The 20,273-nt window shown below is 42.4% G+C and overlaps 1 protein-coding gene across 1 annotated transcript in view; it reads right to left on the bottom strand.

Annotated features, from left to right (window-relative positions):
• LOC148480475 (vomeronasal type-2 receptor 26-like) overlaps positions 1-20,273 on the bottom strand; it is a 117,136-nt gene that overhangs the window by 60,728 nt on the left and 36,135 nt on the right. Inside the window, exons 3-6 of the mRNA XM_088454304.1 lie at positions 17,515-17,748; positions 14,485-14,617; positions 11,414-12,284; positions 10,245-10,278 (exon numbers count right to left, since the gene is read on the bottom strand). Coding sequence (XP_088310430.1) covers positions 10,245-10,278; positions 11,414-12,284; positions 14,485-14,617; positions 17,515-17,748 — 1,272 coding nt within the window. The remainder of the gene's footprint in view (positions 1-10,244; positions 10,279-11,413; positions 12,285-14,484; positions 14,618-17,514; positions 17,749-20,273) is intronic.

Below are 20,273 nucleotides of genomic sequence, written 5' to 3'. Positions count from 1 at the left end.
CATTCCAACCAATCAACTAGTTGGATGGTTGGACAGAAAATCTTTACGTGTGTATGCAGCATTACCTTGTTTACCAGTCCTATATAATTTAATATTTATAGATATATATCCGTTTTAACACCAGCAGTGTGATATTTTGTTATTGTGTGTTAATATAATTGTTCTCTTATATAAGGAAAATACCGTTTTAATAAACAACTTGTGCTGACAGTGCTTCTAATATTTTCCTGTTCCATTGCTACCTACTGGTTAGGGTTCCGGTTCTCCCCAATATTTTGGGAGCAGCAGTAAGCATAGTGTGGTAGACTGTAATATATTGACTCACAGTTAGAAAGTTAGTGCCGGATTATTATTTTTCTTTTGAGATAGATACCAGGGTACAAGCATAATGATATCCCTCTCCATTAATATGTTCAGCATTAGTAAATGATTCTCACAAGGGTTAAACAAGCTTTATTTGAAATAGACTTCCCTCTTAACACTTTATTATAAATTAAAAATCCTCCTCCATAAAATAATCCACTAGACATCAAGATCAATAACCACCAATCCAAAATAATATTTTATTTTTACCCTTTGGAATGCCATGCAAGTAGTTACCTATTGGACTACAGTTTGAAAAAAAAATATATATATATATTGTTTAATAAAGTTGTAGAAAAAAAAGCTTTGCAATTATGATCCTTGCAGAATCAGGCCCTTATTATATAGTAACATAACTGAGACAATGGGCCTGATTCAGAGATGAATGGTCATTGCAGACGCAGATCGAGCGATTGTTTGCCAGTGTGCATGCGTATAAGTCGCACTGCGTGGGTGCAGTGATTGCATTGCGATTACTGATGCACAGAGGATCCACTTGCAAAGTGAGTGACAGGTACATGTAGACAATGTTTGGGGGTGGTCAGAAAAACAAAGGCGTGTCTGACCATTTGAACGACATTACAAGGACCTACATAAATTAGTTCCTGCGATCTCCTATACAGCTCTGCGCGTCAGGCTCGATGTGTGTCAGTTACCAATATTAAGCGACGTCGTATGAATGTAAGAAGGCAACAGTGGGCTTCCCTATGCTCGGGTGATCTTTGAAAACATTAGCATATTTATGTAGCTATGTTGAATACGAAATTGCAGCTGCGATCGCATTAGCGTCCGTCTCTGAAGCAGCCACTATGTCTTAGAGACCTTGATCCCACTATACTGACAAAGTTGTCAGTCCAGTGTCTACATTTCCTCATTGCCTACAGGCCTATGCTGCTAATCTGGTAATGTTTTACATGAGAGCGTGCGCAGGGAAGAGGGGTGGATTTGGAGGGGGTTTTGTTTTCTGCGAGCCTCCACAAGAGGCTGTAGCACTACTCGATAGAGGTTGGCTCTAATTCAGATGACAGGGTGACCAAAAGACAATTACTCCAACACTACACTAAAAAATTTAATTTTCCACAGATGGGTAGGGGGCTCCTAATGTTCAGATCTCCTCCACAGAGGCGTAGGGTGCCCGGAGTACATGCATGCTATGGCACACCGCCCCCTGAAAGTATCCCTGGGAGGAGGTGTGTCCAGCATATGGGGTTAAATTAAAAGGGATGCAAAGAAACATTAGGAGAGGTATTGAAATGAAATATTCCAACCCACTAAAGTAATTCCATTAATAAAATACAAATAAAATAATGGTGGTTTCTCTGCAATGGGGAACCTCTAATCGGTCTCTCCCCCCAACTGATTTTAGCAGGCCCCCATTCACTATAATACTCATTATACCCTCACTGACTGCATCATATATCAGTGCTCCAGTCTCACTGATTGTAGCAGCCCCCATCGTCTATAATACTCATTACACCCACCTTACTCACTGACTGCATTATATATCAGTGCTCCCTCCCTCACTGCTAGCGCCATATCCCCATCCCCACTTATACACATTTTCACACCTTTCACCCACTGACTACAATATATACCCACACCCCCCTAACTGATTGTAGCAGGTTCCATCCCTTATAAAACTCCTCAGCCAGTGACTTATTATATGTGTCCCCTCACTGATTGTAGCAGGCCCCCCCCCACCCCCCAAGATAAATAGTTTCCGATGCCCCTGATAAAGTGTCCTGTGCACAACAATTATACTATTATGGCCCCATTTCTAAACAAACGAAAATACCAGCGGCAATATCACTGTTATGCAAACAAAAATGTCACTAGTATTTATTAATACTTACCCCTCCGGTGAGGTCCCGCGAAGTCCCGCAAAGTCCTCAGCGAGGTCCTCCACTGGGCTGCTGGCAGAACCCCTTTAGTAAATGGCAGGGCCGTAGCTAGAGTAGTGCGGCCGGTGCTATCGCACAGGGCACCACAGGTCAGGGGGCGCTGGTTGGGCCTACCAAATTTCGATTTATTATCATTCTTGTTTGTAGCTTCCTCTTTTTTCATCCCCAGCATCTCCTGGCCTCTCCTATACTTTCCCTGGCCCTTCCCCATGAAGCCATGGCCCTTTTTTGAGTGCATTATGTCCCTTTGAAAAATGAGGGGGCCGCCAATGCTCTTTCTGTCACAGGGCACCAAAAAGTCTAGTTACGGCTCTGGTAAATGGAGCCCTTAGTGTCAATCTGTCTAAATAGCAAACAGGCACAGCCAGCACAATGCATCCTTTTTCTTTCTGGGCATGTTCTGGCTCCTCTGTCTGTGTGTGTGACATTAAACTCTAGTGTGTGTGTGTGTGATGTCATGACTTCAAGCAAAACACGGCAGAAGACGGAAGCATGTGCTCCTCTGGAGCTGGCACTCGGTAGGCTGCTAGCTATTAGACCAGTGACTTTTTTAACTGGAGGCACACTACACCACATATTATAGTTGCCAAGGCACACTATAAAGCGATGCGGCTGCGTGACCTATGACAGTACGTACATATTGGCTCCCAGAGGGGGAAAAAAAAAAAAACAAACAAACAAAAAAAAACACACATACATTGGCCCCCACAGAAAACAAGACACATTGCTACCCAGAGGAAATTTTTTTTTTTTTTACATTAATTGGCCCCTACGTATCGGTAGCTGGGAAGGATCACTGCTGTCCCTGTCCTGTCTCTCTGGCTGTGGCTCAGTGTGCATGCAGGCGCCTGGCTTGTGTGTAGACAGTCTGGGTGCTGGCTAGTGGGCGTGACCTATGTTGTCACGCCCGCACTTAAAAAGGTCACAGCTGGGGTGCACCTGAGCCTCTCATCCCAAAAGAACCCAGCGCTGCCCGAGCCCATAGTACAGCTGCGTGACACAGTGCGGATGGAAAGCGCTGTATTAGACGGGGTAGATAGACAGCTCGGCTGCCGGAGTCAGAGATCAGCCTGTGGGCGCAGCATGCGGCGCCTTCTGACATTTTCGGCGCCTGGAGCAGGCGCTCCACTGGAACCGCCCTCCCTACGCCCTTGCTACTCCATCATGGCTAAAATATACACATTTGCTTTTATTTTTGCAATGTTTCGGTTTCTTACAATTTAATTACAAAAAAACCCCAAAACACTTCTTTGTCTGGTGTAGGTAGATTTTATTTGCTGTGTTTAAAAAGAGCAAAACACTTACAGTAATGGTATTTTTGGAAAATTTTTATGTCATTTTTCTGGGCACTGCATACATTTTTTTAATTGATTTTGATGTTGTAATGTGACAGGTGCAGAATGTGGCAAAATACGATCCGCACAGGGGGTGAGAACCATCAGTTGCGAAGGTGTTAAATGCTACAGTATACCGAAATGGCATGAGTGTCAATTATGTGATTCTGATGGCCAATTTGGACATCAGAGATCAGGTTTTCTACACCGAGTCGGATTTACAATGGGGCATCCAAAGCGATCGCCCCAGGGTCCCCGCACACTGGCCCCCCTCCTCACATAGCATGGGGAGCTCTGTGGCATATGTAAACTGGGGTTTCTGTGTGGCATAGGGGAATATGTATCAAACCTTGGAGAGTGATTAAGTGGAGAGAGATAAAATACCAAACGATCAGTTTATAAGTGTCACTTTACAGGCTGTGTTTGAAAAATGACAGAAGCTGATTGGCTGGTACCTTATGCCTCTTCAAAGTTCAATACATTTCCCCCAAAATGTGAACTGGGGACACTCCAGTGTGTTTAACACATTTGTGGTGCTGGGAGTATTTATACATTATATCTGTTGGTACGGAATAGAAGAAATGCATCTCACCAACATATGTATATATGACATTTTTCTTTTTTATTTCATTACAGGTAAAGCATATTTTTTTGATACTTGTACATGTTTCATGTTCAACGAGGGGTGTAAGGTTGAGAAACCAGCTCCTCCTGGAGAGGCCTGCTACTGTACCCTGATTGACATTTTTTTCATACGAGCCTGCTTGGGGAAAGTCAGACATTGTGCACAGGATTCCTCAAACGCTTGTAAAAATCCTAATAGGTCTCTTGCAAGCTGTTTACAAGGAGGGGGCAATTGTGAAGGTTACGAAGAAACATGTAGCTGCAGAAATATTATTTTTAAGGGCTGTCAAGTGTCTCAAGCTTCCCCCGCTGGAACGGCTTGCAAATGCACAAAGAAAATGATTCACTGCATAGGTACTGTTGTAGTATGTAGAGATTCTAATGCAGAGACATGCCTGTCACCAAATCTGAGTAAAGAAGCGTGTGAACAGGGCCAGGGTGCCTGTGATGGGTATTAATGAGTTAGTTTCAGTTGCCTGAACTGTATATATCAGAACATGTACCAAAGTGATTCTAGAGTCTGCTTCCATTTGCTTTTTAGTTGTGTAAGATTTGTGCATAATGCAGCATTTGCTCTGATCTACAGTGTTCACTGCCACCATATGCCAACTTCATTTAGCTCCTCCAGGAAATCCCAGGGGTTCCAGGTGGGAGACGTGGAGGATGTGGCACCAAGGGGCAGGGACCTGTGTGTAATCTCTGTGTGGGTACCTTCCTTCCTTCACCTCGGAGATACAACTAGATTGCCAGAGTCTACTGCATATGCCTGACCCATGGTCCCAGTGATTTATATACTGTGTATGCGCAAATCTCCAGGAAAATAGCAGCCACGCCATTTTCCCGGTGATTTGCATAGCACTGACCATGGATTCCGGAGAGGTAAGAATACTAACTGTAGGCAGGTTGTGCACCGCACACCCTGCACCCATTTTAGCTACCCCACTGGTGGCACCGTGAATCATGCCATCACAGCGCCCCCCCCCGTCCCCTTATAGTCATCACACTCCAAACCTCCCACTTACCCATTGTCTATTATTCCATTTAAAAAAAAAAAAGGGAGGAGATTCCGCACAGGACTGACACACCAGAGGAATGTATACAAATACCAAAGTATTCTGTATGTATTTTAGGGATAAAACAATTCCTATTATAAAATAGACATTGTTGGTGGTGTTCCCAAGGAGTTATGTAATCGATACATACATCAAGGAACAGGATTGAATGAAGAAAAACTCCATGTGAAACTAATTTAAAACACTTTTTACAGAGATTAAAAACTAGCAAAGACTTCTAGATATATAAAGGTGGTGTGGTTGTTACTAGATTAAATTAGTAGCAATGTACTGTATAAAATAAGTATTAAGCATCAATAGGTCTATAAAAGGTATATCAAATCCTTGCAGGTGATAACATAGAATGGCGAAATAGTCTGATACTATTTAGAGAGCAAAAAAAGTATATGATAATAGGATCCCATCATAATTTTTTTCCCGTCTAAATAGTATCATATCATTTATTTCGCCATTCTATTTTATCATCTGCAAGGTCTGATATACCTTATGGACTGACGTTGGACACTGGCTCATCTTTACGTCCAACGTCATTCCCTATCATTCAAGTGAGCATGGAGGGGGAATAAATCCATGTGGCGAGCGAAGTGAGCCCCGTGCCCGCAGCGTGGCGAGCCCGCAAGGGGCCGAATGGCATTTCCTCAAGTTTACGCTAATTACGTATCTTCACTGAATAGTGAAGATATGCAAGTAGCGTAACCAGGGGGACGCAAAGATACTGAAGTACCCTTTAATCTAGTAACAACCACACCACCTTTATATATCTAGAAGTATTCTCTACTTATTGTTTTACAGAGATTAAAAGCCATGTTCTAAATTATTTTTCACAAGTGTGCCCCAAAAAGGAATTTCTTCTTTAATCTCCTAGATGTATCTGAAGTGAAGGCAGACATGACTGTGAGCCTCATTTAACATTCACAACAAATGCTAAAGCTCGTTGTATATGATAATGGTGCTCCAGCCAATCAGCTCCCAACTGTCATCTGTTTGAAAAATGACAGTTGGGAGCTGATTGGCTTGAGCACCATTTATCATACTCAACGATTTATTGTTTGTTGTGATAAAACTTGTTGATAAATGAGGCCCTATATGTTCTGACTAATCTATTATTCCATTATCTTTTTTCTATAATGTTTACTAATCTTGTATTTTATAAGACAGCTAAACCTGAAAATGGAAACCTTTAAGCCCTTTGTGTATGTGCAAAGCAGCTCTCATTTTGATGTGATAAAAGAGCCTTTTTTCTGGACTTACTGCCATTATGATTTCTCCAAAAGAGGATGCATGCAAAAAATAGAAAATAAAGAAATACTGTGGTAACTGAATGTAGTTGATTTACTTGAACACCATTTGCCGTCATGGTAACAATACAGTTTTTCACAATCAAACCAATTAATTTAAATGAAAACATTATTAAATGTGTCACAATCCAGGGTTCTTTGTGTGTGCATGAAATACTCAAAATAAGGTTAATACAGCAGTCAGCTGTACTGAAATAATAATTTATTAAACAACAAGGTACTCATGAATGCTGAAATGGTCAGGTTGAACAGAGCAATGCAGACAGATAATAGTTCCATTCTGAATCCAGTGATTAACAGGGAGTCTATGAACACAGGTAAACTGACAGGACCGGATGGAACCAGACTGGATATGCAAAGTTAAATACAGAAGTCCAAGGTAGCAATACACTGCATAAATAGATACTGATGTGATGCAAACATAGTAATTGCTGATAGCAACAAAGTCCAGAGTAACTGATATGCAATTAAACAAGTCCAGGTAAGTTGGTGCAATGTAATAATAATAGTGTCCATGATAACTTACACGGGAAGCAGAAGAAAACTTGGCAGATGCGAGCCAAGATCCAAGGTAGTAAACAAGCAGAGGCTCTCTGGGAACCTGGCACATAGTCTCAGAGGTAGACTAGATGACCTGGCACTGATTGCTCAGATCTGAGGGAATATGAAACTAGTTCCCAGCTGCTTGATTAGGCAATCAGGTCTGCAATCAAAGACTAGCCAGGGTGGAATGGGCTAGACAGGCCTAGGCAACGAGTGACACCATAGGTATGGAGGAGGAGCTACACAGACCGTGACAATATGACAATTAAAGCCACCCCTATACTTTCCTGAGTAACACTGTTGCTGCATAAGGATCAAATAAGCAGTGTATTTAAAGAAAGATGAAAAGATCCAGCTAATGAGAGGAAATAGACAATGCTTTGTCCTGACTTTTCCATTTTGTTTACTTTTACATCCTGGCATTGGGATGCGGTCAGAATGGCGACCGATTGTATTCCGGCGGTCAGAATGCCGAAATCCTGCCACTTATCAGAATACTGGCACCGGCATCCTGACCGCCGGTATCCCGAAAGTAAGTAATGGAGTTAGGGACTAGGGTTAGGGTTAGGCTGCGGGGCGAGGGGGCGTAGGTTTAGGCTGTGGGGAGGAAGGTTTAGGCACTAGGGGGGAGTTAAGGTTTAGGCTGCGGGGAGGGTTAGGGGTTAGGTTAAGATTACTTACCTGGGTCGTCGGCATTCTAACCTGGTCGGAATGCCGGCATCGGGACTCTCACTGCTGGGATCTAGAGCACCGGCATCCCGTACTCAACCCCCTGACATTGGTTAATTATAGCAGAAGAGTTGCAATGAGTACACAAATCTGAATATACATACAGTTTAATGACGTAAATCTCTTTGGGCACTGGGTGTAAAAATGTTTCAACACATGTGTTTCACTTGTAAATGACTTGGAATGTGGGACTTCCATGGAAAAATAACATCTTGCTGTAAATTGCTTCTCACTGTTGTATGTGACAGTTAAATGTTTACAGGAGGAGGCAGGCACTAGATAAGGGGGGCAGACCGGCACATGGCCACTTGAGTGTGGCCAAACCCCATTAGTTAGCCAGGGGGGGGGACAGGTAGGTAATGTCCCTGGGGTGACAGAGAGAAAGTGGTGCCAGCAGGGGATCAAGAGTTGCAACTGCCTCACATACAATACCATAAAGGAGGGAGGAGGTAGTCAGTCTACAGTTATCCCCTACCATGGGCTGTGCTATGTAGGAATAGGCTGCATGGCCCCTGTTACCCGTCTGTGCATGGCCCTGCCTCCTCACAGACAACAGCAGCCTCAGTGGGACCTGTCTGATAGGCAGATGCTTCTCAAAATATGGCTGCAATAGAAGAGGAACAGATTTAACAGAAGAGCTCTCCAACAGGTAAATTGCGGTATGGAGAGGTGTGTGGGTATAAAGATTTAATGGGGCTAATTAGTATTAAGGTTTTTTTATGAGACTGATGGATGTAATTAGGATGTTAATACTGTAGGTTGTATATGGAAGTCACTAATGCTATCTGTATTGTATTGGAGTCACTAATGCTTTCTGTATTAGATGGCAGTCACTAATGCTGTCTGTATTATATGGCAGTTACTAATGCTGTCTTTAGTATATGGTGGTCACTACTGCTGTCTGTGGAATGTGATGGTCACTAATATTGTCTGTAGTATATGGCAGTCACTAATGCTGTCTGTATTATATGGCAGTCACTAATGCTGTTTGTATTATATGGTGGTCACTAATGCTTTCAGGAGCTTTCACACCACAAGGATTGAATACTTATGCAAGCAGCAGTTTTCAGGTTGAAAAAAAAAATCAGCAGACAAATAATCATTGGAGTTTAAAAATATACTTGAAGTGTCTACTAGTTCGCAATAAAATTACTGCCTGGTACAATGTGAACAAGTGTCATTTGTAATACAGACAAATTTGTTGACTGTTTAGGCAGTTGAATACTTTTGCAATTGTTTGTATTTATATATGGGTTTGGTAATAGATTCTTCCACAGAGATGCCATAGACTATTCTGTTTGTAGTATATGGTGGTCACTAATGCTGTCTGTATTATATGGGGATCACTAATGATGGCTATAGTATATCACTTTCACTAATACTGTCTATAGTATATGGGGGTCACTAATGCTGCATGTATTATATGGGGGTCACTAATTCTGCCGCTGTCTGTATTATATGGCAGTCACTAATGCTGCTTGAATTATACGATGGTCAACAATGCTGTCTAATATATGGTGGTCACTAATGCTAACTGTAGTATATGGCGGTCACTAATGCTGTCTGTATTTTATGGTGGTCAGCAATGCTGTCTAGTATATGGCAGTCAATAAGGTTGTCTGTAGTATTTGGTGGTTCCTAATGCTGTTTAGTATATGGCAGTCACTAATGCTGTCTGTAGTATATGATGGTCACTAATGCTGTCTAGTATATGGCAGTCACTAAGGCTGTCTGTAGTATATGATGGTCCCTAATGCTGTCTGGTATACAGCGGTCACTAATGCTGTCTGTAGTATATGGCAGTCATTAATGCTGTCTAGTATATGGCAGTCACTAAGGCTGTCTGTAGTATATGATGATCCCTAATGCTGTCTAGTATACGGTGGTCACTAATGCTGTCTATAGTATATGGCAGTCACTGATACTGTCTGTATTTTATTATATTTAACAATGCTGTCTAGTATATAGTGGTCACTAATGCTGTCTGTAGTATATGACGGTCACTGATAATGTCTGTGTAATATAGTGTCATATAGGTAGAAGGTGACTACTATACACTATGACAGGGGGCATGGGTGGGAGGATTTACCTTGATGAGTCCCTGGTCAGGGTGACAGAAAATCCTGCTTGTTGACTTCCAATGTTGGGAGGCATGTTTTAGGTGTAGTTTTTAATATGTTTAATGTATGAATTGCTACCAGTTAAAATGGCACAGATGGTTTTTAGTGAAATTGTTCAATGATTTTTTTCTTTCTATCTCTCTCTCTCTTTTATTTGTATCATAGGACAGTGGTTACCACCAACAGGTCATGTTTTGTGGATTTCTTCAATCATGCACAGGTGAGTTAATCTATTTTGCTGGGTCAGTAATTATTCCACCTGCTTCCATTTACAGGAATCTTCAAAACATGACCTGTTGAGAAAACATGAAGGTTGAGAACCACTGTGCTAGTATTAACAGGTATAAAATGGGGATTCACTGCAGTGGGTTTGTAAGTGCACTGTATACTGTCAAATGTTTGCTTCTTAATTGTGTTTAGTACAGGGGGAAAGCACATGTTAGACATAGTTTATGCAGACTCCCAGCCCACACTGGTCTTTTCACCATTTTGACCAGCATGGCCAAAAATGCCCACTGGTCTCCACACTACCCTGGCTCATGCACCATTTGGTATCGGTGCAACCATTTAGGCCAGCAGAGACTACATACATTCATGTGAAAACAAGGTACTCCTTAAATGTATGTTTTTACATATAAGGATGTTATTAACACTCATCTAGTCCTCACTTATGGGCATATTTATTAAAACCTGCATTTTTGCCCTTAGGATCCCTCTCCTGAAAACTGTAGTAAAATGTGGCCCATTCGGCTACAATAACTATACTTTTCGAAGCGTAGTACATTTAAAATCTCAGCAGCCCATTAGAAACCTATGGAGGTTGCTTTTGCGATTGATGGTGGAACCAAAGCAGATATCGGTCAACCCTTTTGACATTCTGGGAATATGTAATTTCTGTGGAAATAATCCAAAAATGACTATTTTCAGGAGATTTCCTCTTAACAAATGTGGTACTAAATATGCTCCTAAATCATGTGATAAATCTAATCTTATATGACAAAAAACACATAACAGATTTTGATGTATCATTATTTATTCAACAGAATTATGACAACATGATGAAACCATGTTGAAAAAAGTAAGTGCACCCATGATTGTATAGCTTGTAGAATATCTATTAGCAGCAATATCTAGAAGTAATAGGTTTCTGTGGGTTTATCAGTATTTTCCATATTTTAAATCATTCCCCCTAAATGCATTTTAACGGTAAGCCTGTTATTTTATTTAAGAATAATAAGAACATTTTAAAACTAAATTGCAACTACAAAACTATAAAATATACATTTATTGTTCAGGCACTATTTACAATTATTTGCATATAAATGAACATGATATAACACCAAACGCATTTTTGTTAATAAATAATGTAGGCGTTAAAGTGCTAAAAATGTCTGGTTGTCAAACTAGAGAGAACCCTTCAACACAAACCTTTTCCTGTTTCTATGAGGTTTTAGTAAAATAATATAACACTTTGGGGCAAATACAGAGCCAAGCATGCCAGAACTAGAAGCCAGGATGGCAAATATCTCAACCGCCACGGTGAACGTCCCTTTAGCGCTGAGGTATGTTGGAATGAAAAATAACCAAACACTGAAGAAGACTAACATGCTAAATGTGATTAACTTGGCATCGTTGAATGTATCAGGAAGCTTTCTTGAAAAAAATGCAACAATGAAACATATAGAAGCCAAAATACATAAATAACCTAAAATGATATAGAACACAATGGCTGACTCCTTATCACACTCAACAATGATCTTTGTCATTTCTGACTGTGTGTTATAAAATGTGTAAGGAGGTGTTATGAAAAGCCACATAATACATATAAACACCTGAAATACTGAACTAAGAAAAACAATATATTTAGGAACTTTAGCCCCCGTCCACTTCCATAGGCTTTTCCCTGGCTTGGTGGCATTGAATGCTATCACCACAACCAATGTTTTTGCAAGAAGGGAGGATACTGAAATGGAAAAAGTGATTCCAAAAATAGCTTGACGCAAAAAGCAAGTCCATCGCTCTGGACGTTCAATAAATATAAGGCAGCAGAGAGAGGAGAACATGAGTGATGATAAAATTAGGTAACTAAGATCCCGATTGTTTGCTCTGACGATCGGTGTGTTCTGATACTTAATAAATATTCCAAGAACCATGGCAGATATAACAGAAAATAAGATTGCTATAAAAGTCAGGACTATTCCGATTGGATCTTCATAAGACAAGAATGTTACATCTTTTCTGATACAACCTGTCTTCTGTTCATTGGGCCATTCTTCTTCTGGACATTTTGTACACACATCTATATCTAGAATATTAACATGCATTATATATACTTATTACATTATTATACATGCAATATATATACTTTTTACATTATTACATATGCAATATATATACTTTTTACATTATTATACATGATATACTGTATATATATATATATATATATGCTAAATAATTTCTATTTATTATATTGAATATTTTATGCATTTTTGCTACAGTATATAAACCCAACATTCTGTCAGCTTGACCATAAAGTTCATCCATTACTGGCACACAATGTATGCAGCCAATTTAAGGGGCTGAAACATTATCTAGAGGTGGGTGACACCTCAACCCATCAAATTTCTAGGGACTAATGGCTGAGGTTGCTTCCACTTTGCGCTGGGGACTAGCACACTGTAAGAAGGAGCCCTCTCTCTTCTCACACAAGCTGATTAAATTGTTACTGTGTTTATCCAGAGGACAGTAAAGCAGAACCAACAACAAGGCAACTTGTGGAATTAAAAAAATATTTTAATCAGTTTGATTCCTTGGATCAATTAGCTCTCTACTAGTTTTGAATATCAGTTCCATTCTTTGTATAAAAGGTAGGCATACAAGACATACAGTAACTAGATAGGAGGTACAAACAACTTGCTTATCTATTGAATGTTACCTAGCTCTAGAAGATTGCACATGTATGGTTAGCTATGCTATGTCTACTAATTTGCCTCAATCTCGATTCTAGAATCTCTCCATTTAAAAAAGTTTCAAGGCCATTTGAACCCACTCCCTTACTAACCTATAATTTGCCAAGTAATTTTGACTAGGTATTGGTGCAAATTGTTGTGGTATAATTTTTTGTTAGTAGCTATCACTACTTTTATAATAACATTCTACTTTACAAGATGTCTGCAGAGCCTTATATGCTAGTAACAAATAAATAATATTTTGATAACATCTCCTTAGAAATTATCAGGCCCACTCTATGTTTAGGGTATTTTTTTTTAGTAACCTAACATTATTCTAAATCTGCTCCCTCATCTCAAACCCCTGCTGATGTCTGGAGCAACACTGGTATGTCATTTCAGTCTCATTTCAAGAGAACATTAAGGGAATACAATTTATAGATCGTAAACTGGTATATCATTGTCTATTATTTAATACTGTCAATAGACGCTGTGGCATTTATTCACAGGATGCTCTGCTGCTATGCAGAACAGCAGTAAGCTTCAGAATAATTCCACTGATATCCCCCTTCCTCCACGCGGGACACTGAAGCTTGCGGGTGGAAGGCGGGACAGCCCCAGAAATGCAGGACTGTCCCGCCGAAAGTGGCACAGTTAGGAGGGGTATGTCTTACAGATTAATAATAACTGAGAAGTGAATTGGGAAGAAATTATGCAGATAGATAACACTTAAGAAGGAGAGGATATAAATGAATAATATTCATTTGCTTTGTGCACACATGCACATACTCCATTTGTTACGTATATAGACTGAATATTCTTAAATACAATTTTACTCTACTAATATTCCGTGTGTCACCAGTCCATGGGGGGGGGGGGTGCATAATTAGCACTTAAGCTATAGCCTGCCTGATACAGAGTGCAATGTGCACAACAGATCACACATATACAGGGTCAGAGTTCACAGTAAGCTGTTAGATGTAGCTGTAGGGCAAGCCTGTCCCCAGCTCTGCAGAGCATTGGAGTAAGTCTGGGGGAGCGGCAGAAGAACCTAGCACTGGCCTTGGACATAAATGTACACATTGGTCTCCTTATACACTTTATAGTTTATGTAATACAGTATTAATAATTTACATCATATATGGTTTAAAAATCAGTGGTTCCCAAACTCATAGAGCCCTAAAGTATCATAGAGCCCTAAAGTATCAGCATTTTTTCAAGATACCCAAATGCTAAACGTTTCTTATGGAGATATTCAGTTATGTGGTTATGTGGTATTGGACAGGATTGGGCTTCTGTTTGTCCACATAGTTTATGATTGGCAGCCAGCAGCACTGATTTTGCCTATCACATTGACCATACATTTGATTCGGTCTTGGACTACCAATTCGTGGCACCCCTGCAAGTGCCCCGCGGCACCCAGTTTGGGAGTCACTGGTTTAAAGTAGGGATGTGCAGGCTCGGATAGGTTCGAGTTTGCACGCCGAGTTCGGATTTTTCCCTCCAAAAAAACTGAACTCAGAAAGAGGCTAAACGTCATCTTAGATGGACAAACATCATCATTCCTGGACAAAAATTGTCCTGCTGGACAAGGGAGGCAGTCATAGCAGCATATTGGCTGTCCTTCTCTGACAGATTTCCTATTTCCAGGCTGACAGCTGTCACTGCACACAGACTGTGGGATCTACATGATAGAGTGCAATAAATGTATAGAGAGAGCCATTTATGTTATGTGATTGGATAGTTGCTGATGACAGGAAAATGTGTATGCAGCCATTAAATTGAAGAAATAACTATGGAGTTTAAAAACAACCGAGCAACTAATGACTTATCGTAAAGAAGAAAAGAAAGATGCCGCCACCGAATACTGATCATATGGGGCACATTTCACTAATGCATTTAGCTCAACATTTAAATAGACTTGCAAAGTCCACGAAGTTATGAATATTGTTATTGTAATTAACATAAATACTGTAATAATAATCATCAACAGCATAATAATAATCATCTGGATGTTTAAATAGTACTTTTAGGATATGTTCTATTATGCTACTCTTCCATAAATAACAACCATTGGGCCTGATGTAGAGTTAAATACAAATTCTCCATATGTGCTTACGCATGGCGTGGATGGTAGAAAATGCTGCATTTCGCCCGCCCCCTATCCAGGGGCATATTAACTCCTGAGATGGCCCATGTGCAGTGGACCCCCTCATCTGAGCAGCACCACTACTCCCACCAACCAGGCATCTTACTTTGCTGCAGCAAGTGGGTCCCTCCAATTCCACGGTGCCATCTTCCCAGTGATACTCAGAAAGATGGTGCATGCGCACTAAAGAACAAAGGCTCTAGCATAGTGCCAGTGTCTTTGTTGTCACTGCGCAGCACCATCTTCCCAAAGATGTTACTGGTAAGATGGAGCCACAGAGGAGAAGAGACCCACTTGCTGGAGCAAAGTAATTATACTTTGGTTGTAGGATGTGTGGTGCAGGGGGCCCCCCTGGACCCAGGGTCCCTTTTGCGCCACCAACCCTGCATTCATATTAATGGGATGTAGTTGGCATCCTGGTGTGTGGGATGCCAACGGTCTGTATACTGATATCGAAATTCCGGCACCAGTATCCCAACCGCCGGCATCTTGAAGGTAAGTTTCGGGGTGTTAGGGGGAGGTTAGGGTTAGGTAGCGGGGTTAAGATTAGGCATTAGGAGGAGGTTTAGAGTTAGGCACCAGGTAGGGAGTGTTAGGATTGCATCCCAACAGCTGAGATTTCATACCCAACCCATTTTAAATACATCTATGACCCTATCCTTATTCTTGGTTTGCTACTTATCATCAGGGCCGGCCCTAGCCAATTTGGTGCCCTAGGCAAAATTTTGGCTGGTGCCCCCTAGAAGATAATTCACCACCAATCTTAAAGTGGGTACACAGCTGATGGATATATCTGCAGATCTACTAAAATAGGGGATAGGGCCAGGGCAGAGGTGACAGGGCCAGGGCAGAGGTGATAGGACAGTTGGGAAAGGACAGAGGGGCCCGGATAGAGGTGACAGGGCCAGGACAGAGGAGCCAGGATAGAGGTGACAGGACAGAGGTGACAGAGCCAGGAAAGAGGGGATAGGGCAAGGGCAGAGGTGACAGGACAGTGGGGACAGAACAGAGGGGCCCGGATAGAGGTGACAGGGCCAGGACAGAGGAGCCAGGATAGAGGTGACAGAGCCAGGAAAGAGGGGATAGGGCAAGGGCAGAGGTGACAGGACAGTGGGGACAGAACAGAGGGGCCCGGATAGAGGTGACAGGGCCAGGACAGAGGTGACAGAACAGAGGTAGGACAGAGGGGCCAGGACAGAGGTGACAGGACAAAAAGGGCAGGGTAGGACAGAGGAGACAAAACCCGGGACAGGGGTTAAAGGCCTAGAGGTTACAGGAACAGGACCAGGACAGAGGGGACAGTGTCACCCCCATCTTGGGCTCACTTGGTACCACCCTCCCTTCCCTTTCTGGGCACACTTATTAATCCTCCCCCTTTTATTGGGAACACATACCAACCACTCACTAAGTGGCTATATTTAGCACCCCCCCTCCATTACTGGGCACACTTAGAAGCCCTCCCCCCTTTCCAGGCAGACTTACCCCCATTCTTTCTTACCTGGCGCACTGTAGAGCCACCAGGGAGTCCCGCTTCCTGGCTGCCATCCGCCATCCATACAGCAAGGACGCTCTGAGATACCTCTGCAGTCATCACCGGCACTCTGACTCCCGTGCCCGCTGATGTCCCGAGTCCTGCTGCTGCCGATATGTGCCAGACATCACTGCTCTGCTCTCACAGGCTTCCCCTGCTTCCAGCGAAGGAGGGGTCAGGTACAGCGCAGATCAGGGGAGGAAGGAGGGGAAACAGCAGGGGGCGGGACTTTGTGAAGAGCCTCCCTCCTGGTTCAGCCCACAGTGCAGTGTGTGCACTTCTGTATAGCAGGCTGCCGCTGCATGTTGTACAGCGTTACAGGCGCAGCGGCAGCAGCACCAATGGACCCAGTAGCAGCTGCCGAGAAGGGGGAAGAGATAGATCCCCTTCCATAGATGACGCTCTTGGGGCAGTGCTCATTAAGTTACACCAGCGGCAAGCGGCGGAGGAGGTGGGGGCTAGCGGCAGGTGGCAGGCGGCGGACGGGGACAGACAGGCAGAGCCCTGGAATGCCCCTAGCATTCTGAGTCTCCCCTAGGCATTTGCTTATAATGCCTATGCCTAGGGCCGGCTCTGCTTATCATCATCATTACTGTTGACTTTCCCCAGCCTAATCTTGGCACAAATGATACACCTAGACACAGGTGCAATATCACTTATTCCCCAGTTCCATCAACAGGCCCTACATAACAAAGCCCAGTTACAGCCTTGTTCTGTCTCTCTGGTCAAACGTTGAGTAGTGATTGAAATGTGTATGACTTTGCATTGCCTGTGTTTGCATGCACCCATTTTAGGAGCATGCACAGTGTGACATTCAACTCTTGTACATTGTTATGGTATATATTACCATGCTTTTTTTTTTTTTTTTCATATATTTTACCATATTTTGGGTGTAATGCACAGGACTAACCTTGGTGAATTTATTTTCCCAGATTATGGCAGATTTATCCAAAATGATCTGTTTTCCTGGTGGAGCATGGGAATCAAAATCTCCAACTTTTTGAGAATTTATTGTCCAATTTGGATAGTAGATTACATTATAAATATCATATCCAATAGATATTTCTCCATCACTAAAGTAAATATCTTGTCCCATTGTGTTTGTGAAATTAACTCTTCTCAGATATTTATGCAGCTGTAAAAGACAAACCACCCCTGTACTGATAGTAGGAATTGTAAAGGAAAATATAACCCAAAAGTAAAAATATAAAATCATTTTGGCTCAAATTATGGCAGATAAATAAAAAAAAAGTAGTAGAAAAATAAACTTTTTCTGACCCACTCACCAAACGACATAGGCATGAAGATTAATTATGGCTTTGTTAAATCAAAATTAATACTAATCATGCACGGAGGTTAGTTGGCTGATAAAATCACATTGCACAGTTAATTTTCTCAAATATTGGTAACATACTTACCGTCTCTCCCTGAATGTCAAGGAGACTCCCTGTAATACTGGTGATCTCACTAATTCCCATAAGAGTCTAGCAATCTCCCTGGAGGAAACACTGAGGAGAAGAATAAAGAGCATGTGTGCTGTGAGAAAATGTCTGCTGCTTTCCACCATATTGAAGGCTACAGGAATGGCTGTGTGAAGACTTACAGGTGATTTGTTGTCAAGATAGTGAAGATGTTTACTCCATTAAAGGGCAAGTGTAATTCATAACAAGGGATATGTGCTTCATTACATGGGGTATGTGCCCAAGGAACTGTGTTACATTAGAGGGGTTGTGTGACAAATTGCATGAAACTTAAAGGGACAGAGTTAAGCTGGGTATGCACCCTTTCGATCAGTGGCTGATTGGGTTAAACTCTCCTGATCCGCCAAGTGGGGTGTTCCCAGCATGACCCCATGTCAGCTACCATAGAGCACAATACACATTGTGCAGACATAGCTCAGTGTGTAAGGGCTTGTATGGGATAGGGAGGTCAGGCTGACAAATATTAAACAGTAAATAAGATGCGACCTCCTGTCCTGACCGTTGCTGTAGAGTTAAAAGCCGTTTATCAGCTAATGCTCCTGCAACAGTACAGAATGCACAGCTATACAATTGTCGGCCCGATCACCCAATATGGGGTGATCAGGCTAAGGATTGCATAGCTGTCTACCTAGCTTTACAGGGATTCATTTAAGATGCTAGAAAATATTAGAGTCCAGTATATCTTCAATTTACACTCATGCCTAAGGTAAAACACCTTGCCTCAATGGGTCTTTGGGCTAAAGAGCAGACTATTTGCCTATTTTTACAGGTTCTTTCTGTGACCATTCCAGATTTGTTCTGTGAAAGATGCGCATGGTTTGCAAAATGGAAATACTTGGTTCAAAGCACAGCCTACTATCACATTTGCATCTTTCTATATAGTTTATATGTAATTGTTGCTTTGGAGCTCATTTACAGTTGGACATAAGTATATTTTATGACACACCTCTTTGGTGGAGCATTACAGTGCCACGCACATAGTATGTTGCATTCATAATCTCCCTGTAATGCTTTTTAAAAGTTAGGCAAGTATCAGGGCCGGCTATAGGGGTGTTCGACCTGAGTGGTCGCACAGGGGCGCTACCCAGAGAGGGGTGCACCCATCCCCAACATCCCGATTTCAGCAGGACAGTAATGTCCCGCTGTTCCACCCGTGGGCAGAAGTGGCCCACGGGTGGTCAAATCAGGAGGTTGGGGACCCCCCACTGCCACAGCTGCGCTCGGCATCCATTCAGTGACGGGAGAGAGCTCGGGGAAGCCCAGCTTGTGATTCTCCCCCCAGCCTGACGTTATTTGGAGGCAGACACGCCTCCTAATAATGGCATGTAGGGTGTGTGGCTTATGGTAATTAGGCCACACCCCCATTTTTGGTCATGGGCGACGAAGATAGGGCGCAATGTGTGAGGTTCTGAATTTGTTGTGGACCTGGGGTGGTGATAGAAGCAGACTTAAATGAAAAAGTGGGGTTTTTAATAAGTGACTGAGAAGACATAGGAATGGCAATCAAAAAGTCCAAGTATAGCACTAAAGTGCACTTGATAACTGTAGTGAGGGTTAATGAACAAATGTCCAGATAGTGACAGGCAGGAACAGTCCAGTATAAGTATGGTGAGCTAAAACAGAATGTAGTTATGATGAGCTGTAACAAAATGCAGGCTTGATGAGCTGTAAGTGAATGCAGGTATGGTGAGCTGTAACTGATGCAGACAGAGGTAGTGAAGTCCAGCTGGGAGTGAAGTAAAGCAAGGTGCAGGGAAACAGCAGGTTCAGGAACACAGGCAGGTAAGAAGGTATATGGAGGGTGCAGGGTAAGTCCAGCAGGTTGAAGCAGGCAAGGTTCAGGCTAGTAGTGTAACCGACAGGCAGGCAGAAAAGGCACAGGTACTCTCTCTCAGCCGCAGCTGAGAAACACATTGCACTGTCAAAGGAAGGAAGGCTCTGGACCTTCTTAAATACTTAGTGCCGCACTGTGACTGGCTTGAATGAGCACATGACCTACCAGGATTGGACGGCTGGGACCACATGGCCACAGGCAAGATGGCAGCGCCCATGACAATGGAACGGAAACACCACCAGATCTAACCAGGCCTAGTGGCAATGTGCCCACACAGGACCATGCACAGCCAATGCCCCTCGCCAAACACCAGCACCACTGCCGGAGACCCCCCAGACATTGACC

The sequence above is a fragment of the Taudactylus pleione genome, unplaced genomic scaffold, assembly GCF_031769625.1.
Source record: "Taudactylus pleione unplaced genomic scaffold, aTauple2 ptg000612l, whole genome shotgun sequence".
Taxonomy (NCBI): domain Eukaryota; kingdom Metazoa; phylum Chordata; class Amphibia; order Anura; family Myobatrachidae; genus Taudactylus; species Taudactylus pleione.
Note: the sequence above shows the minus strand (reverse complement) of the source record. Positions and strands in the feature narration are given on the sequence as shown.